Below are 8,809 nucleotides of genomic sequence, written 5' to 3'. Positions count from 1 at the left end.
GGATGAACACAGCAGGCCAAGCAGCATCAGAGGAGCAGGAAGGCTGAAGAAGGGTCTAGGCCCAAAACGTCAGCCTTCCTGCTCCTCTGATGCTGCTTGGCCTGCTGGGTTCATCCAGCTCTACACCTTGTTTTCTCAGATTCTCCAGCATCTGCAGTTCCTACTATCTCTAAAATAAGTACTGTATGAGTTTTTTTTTGCTTCACAGCTCTCTCTCTATCTTGCTGCTTTTGCACAAGTAAGGTAAATGGACTGCATTAGTAATTAAGCAGTAATGATATGAACCAGTGGTGCATCCTTTGAATCAAAGAGCTAAGCAATACCATATGATTCCTGCAAGCAATTTAGCAAATGCCTTTCTTACCTAATATTAGAGTGGACACTTAGGTTTTATTGCAAGGATAAAGATAATGCTGTCAGGATTAGATCAGATTAAGAATGAAGGCAGCCAGGGGAACTGGTGAAGGAGGCTGTTGTCTCCTTCTTATGCATAGCTCACATATGGACTTTCCACAGATTAAGTAGGTGAAGTAAGGTCTAACCAAAAGCTTTAAAATTAAATTTGTTCCGTGTAGAAGTACAGAAAAATAACTTGCTCTTCGGTTGTTATACCTACGTTTATTTTAGAATAAACTGTATCAAAATGTGAAGAAATCATATGGGACATGCATCACCTTAGTTTTCTATCAATCATTGACCAACAAATCAGTAAGAATTACATTTTAAAAATGTTTTCATTTCTTAAATATTTCAGAATTTAACAGCTTACAGTAACATACACAAAATTCACTTTTCCTGTTTTTATATATATATTAAAAAGCTTCAGTTTAATATGTGGTGGCTTATAAACTCTTTTCATGCATTTTTTTCTCCATTCAATGTCAGTTTGTTTCTGGACCAGTACAGAGCAAGCCTTGTCGATGCAATGAAGAGATTACTCAAACCTAATGTAAGTGCGTTTCAATTTTCTTCTGAGCATGGACTTCAGAATAATTAGACCTCTGCACAATGATTGAGAATGTAGTGGAATGGCAGGATTAATGTCATGTAATACTTTAATACTTATTATGTTCAACTTCAATTGAGTCCTCTTATCTATCTGATTCTTTCTTAATCATAAACTGGAAAACTTCTTGCGTTCAGCTGACTAATAAGATGCGCAGGGCGAAGCTAAAGAAATGAAAAATGCTCTGAAGATGCATGAGATTTTGTTTTAATCAAAATCAGCATTCAAAATCTGTTGTACTTGTTTTTCTTTAAATGAACCAGATACTAAATTCCTTATTACCAGTAACTGTGATCTTTTGAACTTTTAAAATTGTTTTATTCAGTATTCCATATTTTAAACAAGGAAGAATGTTTATGCCTTCTTTCAAATAAAGATGATACAAAGAACAAAGAGCAATACAGCACATGAACTGGCCCTTCGGCCCTCCAAGCCTGCACCGAATCATTTTGCGCTTCCATACTAAAACTGCCTGCACTTACATGATCCGTATCCCTTTACTCCTTTCCTATTCATGTATTCGTCCAGGTTCTTCTTGAATGATGCTATTGTGTCTGCTTCCGCCACCTCTGGCAACGTGTTCTACGCACTCCACTCTTTGTGTGAAAAACTTGACTCACACATCTCTTCTAAATTTACCCCCTCACACCTTGAATCTGTGTGCCCCATCCTGGGAAGCCTCATACTTTGCACTCTATCCATGCCATTCACAATCTTATAAACTTCTATTCGGTTGCCCCTCAACCTCCTATACTCCAGTGAAAACAGACCCAGTCTATCCAACCTTTTTCCATAGCTAAAATCCCCCATACCAGCCAGCATCCACATCCTTCTGGTAGTGTGGTGACCAGACCTGTATGCAATATTCCAAGAGTAGCCTAACTAAGGTTCCATAAAGCTGCAGCATAACTTGTCTATCCTCAATGGCCCTTCCAATGAAGGCAAGCATGCCAGAAGACTTTTTTGACTACCTTATCTACCTGCACTGCCACCTTCAGCGATCTATGGACCTGCACACCCAAATCTCCCTGCATATTAACACTGCTCAGGTTCTGCCATTCACTGCATAATTTCCACCTGTACTTGACCTTCCAAAATGCATCACCGCACATTTGTCCAATTAAATTCCATCTGCCATTTTTCTGCCTAAGCCTCCAACTGATCTATATCCTGCTGTATCCTTTGACAATCCTCCTCACTATTCACAACTTCAGTCCCAAAGAAGGGTAATACCCAAAACATTGACTTCTCCTTTCCTCCAGATGCTGTTGGCTTGCTGGGTTCTTCCAGCCTCCTGTCTGTATCCATCTTGCCAGCTCACCCCTGCTACCATGTGGCTTCACCTTTCATACCAGTCTGCCATGAGGTACCTTGTCAAAAGCTTTTCTGAATTCCATATAGACAACATCAACCACCTTTCCTTCATCAATCATCTTCGTCACCTCCTTAAAAAACTCAAGTTAGTGAAGCACAACCTCCCAAGCACAAAACCATGCTGTCTATCGTTAATGTGTCCATTTGCTTCTAAATGCATATAGATCTTGTCCCTGAGAATCTTTTCCAATAATTCCTCTGCCACCAACATGAGACTCACTCACCTGTAAATTCCAGGATAATCCCTGTAACCCTTCTTAAACAATGGACAATGTTGGCTGTTCTCCAGTCCTCTAGGACCTCACCTGTAGCCAAAAAGGATGCAAAGATGTCTGTCAGTGCTTCAGTAATTTGTTCTCTTACCTCCCTCAATATTCAGAGATAGATACCATCAGGACTTGGGGACTTATCTACCTTAATAGTTTTTAAGACGCACAACACCTCTTCCTTTTAAATAGCAACTTGTCTTAGAAACTTGACACTCCCTTCCCTGAGAACATCCTCCATCAATTCCTTCTCTTTGGTGAATACTAACACAAAGTATTCGTTTAGGACCTCACCTACCTCTTCTGGCTCCACATTTAGATTCCCTCCTTTGTCCTTGAGTAGGCCAACCCTTTCCCACCATTCTGTTTTTTATATATGTATAAAAAGCCTTGGGATTCTCCTTAATCCTGTTTGCTAATGACTTTTCATGACCCCTTTTAGCCCTTCTAATTCCTTGTTTAAATTCGTTCCTACTTTCCTCATATACTTCAAGGGCTTCATCCGTTCCTACCCTCCTAGACCTTACATATACTTCCTTCTTCTTTTTGACCAAGGTCATAACATCCCTGGTCATCCAAGATTCATGTAATTTGCCATACTTATCCTTCACTCTGGCTGGAACAGCAGCTCCTGAACACTTATTAACTGCCGTTTGAAATACTCCCACATGTCCAATGTAGATTTATCCTCAAATAACCACCTCCAATCAACATTGTCCAGTACCTGCCTAATATTTGTTGTAGTTCACCTTCCCCCAGTTTAGTACCTTCACCTGAGGACTGCTATTATCCCTATCCATGAGTGTCTTAAAACTCATGGTATTATGGTCACTACTCCTGAAATGCTCCCCCACTGAAACTTCACTCACCTCGTCGAACTCATTTCCCAAAACCAGGTCCAGTATAACCCCTCCCTGGTTCAGCTGTTTACAGATTGAGTCAAGAAAGCCTCCTGAATGGTCCTTACAAATTCTGTCCCATCCAGGCTCCTACCACATAGTGAGTCCCAGCAAAATCACCCACCACATCAACCCTACTGTTTTTACATTGTTCGAAAATCTGTCTGCATATTCTGTCTTCTATCTCCTGCTGGTTGTTGGGAGGCCTGTAGTATAGCCCCAGCACTGTGACTTCACCTTTCCTATTCCTACGTTTGACACATATTGCCTTGCTGCACAAGTCCTCTTATGTATCCACTCTCAATACAGCTGTGAGGTACTCCTTTAACAGTAATGCAACTCCCCACCCCTTTACCTCCCTTTCTATCGCACCTGAAATATCTAAATGCTAAGATATTTACCTGCCAGTCCTGTCCCTCTTTCAGCCAAGTCTCTCTAATTGCAATAAGTTTATTGTTCCAAGTACTAACCAAAGCTTTAAGTTCATCTACCTTGCCTACTATACTCCTAGCATTTTAACACATGCAGTTCAGACCACCTGCTCTGGTCTTTTCAGCAGCGTTTCCCTGCCTGTTCTCATTCTTAGTAATGTTTGCCATGGTTTCTACCTCTCCCTCAAATTCTGCATCTACTACCCTACTCCTCTAGTTCCCATCCCCCTGCCACACTATTTAAACCCTTCCCAATCACTCTACAAAGTATACCCACAAGGATATCAGTCCTGGTCCTGCCCAGGTGCAATCCTTCCAATTTGTACAGGACCCACCTCCTCCGGAACTGGTCCCAGTGCTCCACGAATCTGAAACCCCACCCCGTTCACACCATCTTTTCAGCCACATGAACTTAACATACAACTTTACATTTGAAGTGTTTGTACACCCAAAATGAATATTGAAGAAAACTTGTTGAAAGATGGTCAAAAGCACAAAATTTGGAATTTAGTGTAATCATTTCAATTTTTTAAAATAAAAAATAAAAATGTCCATGTTTTCCCACTGATCAGATGTCCTCAAGTTTAATCTTCGGTCAGTCTGAATTACCTGAATTTTAACATTGGAGCAACAGGTACACTGAAATTGACCTCACTTCCCTTTATTTACTAAAGAGGAAAGTACAGAAAAATCACTCCAGAATTTTCATTCCTAGCCACTATCCAATTGGTCTGTTTTTTGGTTTTTGACATTGAGTTACCTCACGATTAGATTTGGCTACGAGTTCCATTGTTGCAATTTTTGTCTAACACATATTGTTTTAAGTTTTTCCTGTGAACACCACTTGATCAAGGTCCATGCAATTGCTGGCATTCCCAGAACCAAATTCCCTGTGTGAGTCATCATCAAACAGAAGTGGAGGATATTGTAGGAAGTAAAGAAATAGCAGCTTAGATTTTCTGATGACTAGACATACCCTGTGCCCCTATGGTCCATCCCTAGCTGGACCAGACACTACCCTCTGCTTTGTTGGACTTGGCCATCAGGCCTGCTGCTGCAGCCAACCCAAAAACACCCTCCACTTATCTTTCCCCACTGTTGCTACTTGACCTAACCACAATGCCACTCATCCCAATCTAGATCTGACCCACTCCCATGAATCCATCCAGCCACCGCTGGATACCCCATCCCCAACTCACTTGCTCCCTGCCCTCCACTGGTCCCGATTTCTCCAACCTATCTATCCTCACCACTGCAATACTTACCTTGCCACCTTGCACCCTGGCATCCTACTACTTGGCACCCTACCCCCTCCTAATTTGGCTATCTCTCCCTCATGCCTTACACTCTCTCCAGGTGATACCAAGCCTACCTGGACATACCACCATCTATACATCTACCCCCACTCTCCCAGCATCCTACCATCCCACCACTCAAACATCACACTAACCTTATGTACTTAACTCTTTGGTAGCAGCTGTCAAAGTGGCTCTCCAGACCTTCAAATTTCAGAATACAGCAAATGAATGTAGATGAATCCTAAAAATTACTTAGTTCAAATTTTTGATGAATTTTGTTTGAAATTACCACTTTGCTGTGTCATTTGTGTTGCTTAGTTCAAATTATTGGCAAGTTAAATGTTCTTAAGGCCTAAGACAAATTCAAATTATCAGAAGTATTATGTCTGTTATTTGAACCTGATATATATAAATGTATACATTTAAAGTTTAAGCTGCTTCATTTTCCCAATGTTGAGATTAAAGTGGGTGTGTGAGGTGTCAGTTACAATGTAGTATGTTAGTCCATGTTTTATTGCTTAACTGCAGAAGATTATGTTGTATGGTGGGTAGAATTGAAATATTCATGTGAATAATAACAAAAAGTCATCAATGTTTTCTTTTTAGGGAAAAGTGCTTGTGTTTGCCCCTCAGAGAGGCAAAACTTTAAACCAGTTTTGCAGTCTTGCAGAGAAAGCTTGTTTAACTGCCCAAAGGCTTACGAATTACGACGACCACGTTTGGAACTTTCATCTGAAGGTCAGAGCTCGATGATATTAGGGTAGCATCACAATCCATTTTGCATTAAGAAGGGATCACAAGAGTTTTTTTGGCAGATACCTTAAATGCCTTTGACTACAATATCCCCACTGGCATCTCCTCCTTTATTATATTAATTATGTTCTTGCACAGCAAATCCTCTCAGACTACCTTGCCTGAAGCTGTTCCTTATAGGAAGTGTTTATTAACATTTTCTACATAATCTTTATGATGACAGCTCCACGTTTTCATTATTTGGCTAGGGTTTGTGCTTGCTGGCATACTGTCAGCTGGTACCCTTGGCAAAACCTGACTCCGTTTGTTACCTAAGTAGTGTTCCACCTAACCCCTGCACTACCCTCCGTCCCCACCCCAACCACCAATTGCCTCGGTGTCCCTCGTGAGCTTTGCTAATGGCATTGTGTGCTATTTTTAGTCACATTGGACAGCCATTCTGAGCATATAAATGTTTACCATGGCTTGGTTGAGCCAATGTTATTCAATAAGTGGTCGATTCTCTTCTTTTAAAAGGACTGTTTCTTTCTAGGTGCTGGTTGTCCTTTAATGTAATGTCCAAATAACCCATCCTAGTCTTAGAAAGCTGTTTAACTCTGAAGGGCATCACAGCAGAACCCAATTCTATCCGCAGCTAATGTCCACACATACAACTGCACAGTGCTAATCAAGAGTAAGAATTCTAGCTGATTTTTTCTACTTTCTGAAACTGACTAGTGACAGCAAATTCAGCACATGCTATCAAACCTGGGACCCTCCAAAAATATTGTTCTATTTTCTATCAACTAAAATCATCCCCATAATCTTCAATCCAAACTCTAGTGAAATAATCATTCAACTTCTGTTTGAAATGGTTCGGTGAATCAACAATAGCTCCTACAAATGTATTTAAGAAAGAGCCCCTTTTGTTCAGTTTTTAGAGTTCGCAGTGTCAGTGTCTCTGCATTTAGACTACTAGATCCAAATGAATTTGTTCTCGTACCAGAATTGCCCCAGTTTTTACAATGAAAACGCAGGGAGTTGACAGAAGTCCACAGTTTGCTACACTCTGAATGAATCATATGCATATGTTGAAGTGTTAAATTTTATAGAAATCCATTGTACATATTAATCACTCAGTAAGAAAATAACATGATTCTTCACCTTGATTATGACTTGATCCTTTGAATCAATGTTTCTTTAGCCTTCCAACTGTAATTTTAAAAAACTGTTGCATCTGTACTAATACTCGTTTCGCAAAATATCCATTTATGTTGTCACTCCATCAACAGCATTAAAACTGCACAACAGTAGTCATCAAACATTTTATGCCACCACAATTGCAGCTGATGCCCTCCGCCAATTTTTCCAAACCTCTCCATTCCTTCAGCAATATTTGTTGAAAATCTGTTCCTTTTGGTTAGTTGCATAGTATTGCTGTCCACCTGCTTACAACATGCCAGGCTACATTCTAGTTTTATACAAAGTGCTGGCGGAATGCAGCTGGTCTCTTTGCTGCATCTGTGGAGAGAAACAAAGTTAAAATTGAGTCCAATATTAACATCGAGTCCACCTGGACTCAGAATTCTGAAGAATCATCATATTGTACTCAAAATGTTAACTTTGTTTTCTCCAGTTTCTCCAACACTTTTTGTTTTACTTCAGGTCACCAGTATCTACAATAGTGTATTTTACTTTTAGTTTAGATATTTACATTGCGTTACTGCCTGAGGTATTTTGTTTTAAATTTTTCTCCTCTTCTGTCCAAAATTAGATGTGTTTTTCGTCTTTTTGTTCTTCAATTTACTGTTTCAACATTGGTCATGGTGTGTTGCCCCAATATCCTGTGTTTGATCGTTTCAGTTTTTCAGTGATCCATAACAAACTGTTTTTTGTGTTAAAACAAAAGTTTGTTTTATTCATTCTGGAATCATTACCTAAACTCCTTACGCACCATTTAATTTTAACAAATTTAAAATATCTTCTCCCTTTGTGAGGAACAACTGCTTAACACAACTATCTTCAGCTAAGAATCTTGTAGAACTGCCCCAAATTGAAAATAAAACTGAATGTTTTCTCTCCAAGTTTTGGTGATTCTCCCAAGCTTTAAAAAAAAGCCTAGAATCTTCCTGTCGGAAGCCAGTTGTTGTACACTGTGTATTTTGTTTGCTTGTAACCTATCCCAATATAAACAAAACCCATTAGTTCTTGGAGGCTTTCTCTCTCAAATTGTTTTAAAATAAATTATCGTGGCTACAGAAATACTTACATGTTAATCATCAAGCCTCTTCAGACACACAAAACCTATATGTCACTTGTTCAAAATTTAAAAATCCAAAATCTGAAATAAACAATATTAAAATGTACATAAATTACACAACCAATACCGTACTCTAAAGCAATAAAACATCCCAGTGCTCATCACAGAAACATTATTAAACAATTTTGACACAAAGGAGATGTAAGGTCAGATGATCAAATCTTGGTCAAAGGCAGAGATTTTAAAGGAGTGCCGTAAATAATTAAAGAATGTGGAGAGAGTTAGGTCAGAAATTCCGGAGCTAAGCCCATGGCAACTCAAAGTATGAAACAAAACCAGAAATTGTTAGTGAAACTCAGCAGGTCTGCCACAATCTGTGGGGAGAAAGCAGAGTTAACATTTTGAGCCCAGTGACTGTTTTATTTCAGATCCCTGGCATCTGCAGTGCTTTGTTTTATTTTAGTGTGTAACTCAAGGCATGGCTGCGAATAGTGCAAGAGGCCAGAAGTAGACGAGCACTGATATTCTCGAGGATTTTAGGGC

At 39.6% G+C, this 8,809-nt stretch overlaps 1 protein-coding gene across 1 annotated transcript in view; it reads left to right on the top strand.

Annotated features, from left to right (window-relative positions):
• The window catches only part of camkmt (calmodulin-lysine N-methyltransferase), a 288,033-nt gene extending 282,006 nt beyond the window's left edge, over positions 1–6,027 (top strand). The window contains exons 9-10 of the mRNA XM_048601336.1: positions 886–949; positions 5,881–6,027. Coding sequence (XP_048457293.1) covers positions 886–949; positions 5,881–6,027 — 211 coding nt within the window. The remainder of the gene's footprint in view (positions 1–885; positions 950–5,880) is intronic.
• Positions 6,028–8,809: the final 2,782 nt, after the last annotated feature.

This window comes from Rhincodon typus, chromosome 9, assembly GCF_021869965.1.
Source record: "Rhincodon typus isolate 14 chromosome 9, sRhiTyp1.1, whole genome shotgun sequence".
NCBI classification, from domain to species: Eukaryota; Metazoa; Chordata; class Chondrichthyes; order Orectolobiformes; family Rhincodontidae; genus Rhincodon; species Rhincodon typus.
This window is presented reverse-complemented; position numbering and strand designations above follow the sequence as displayed.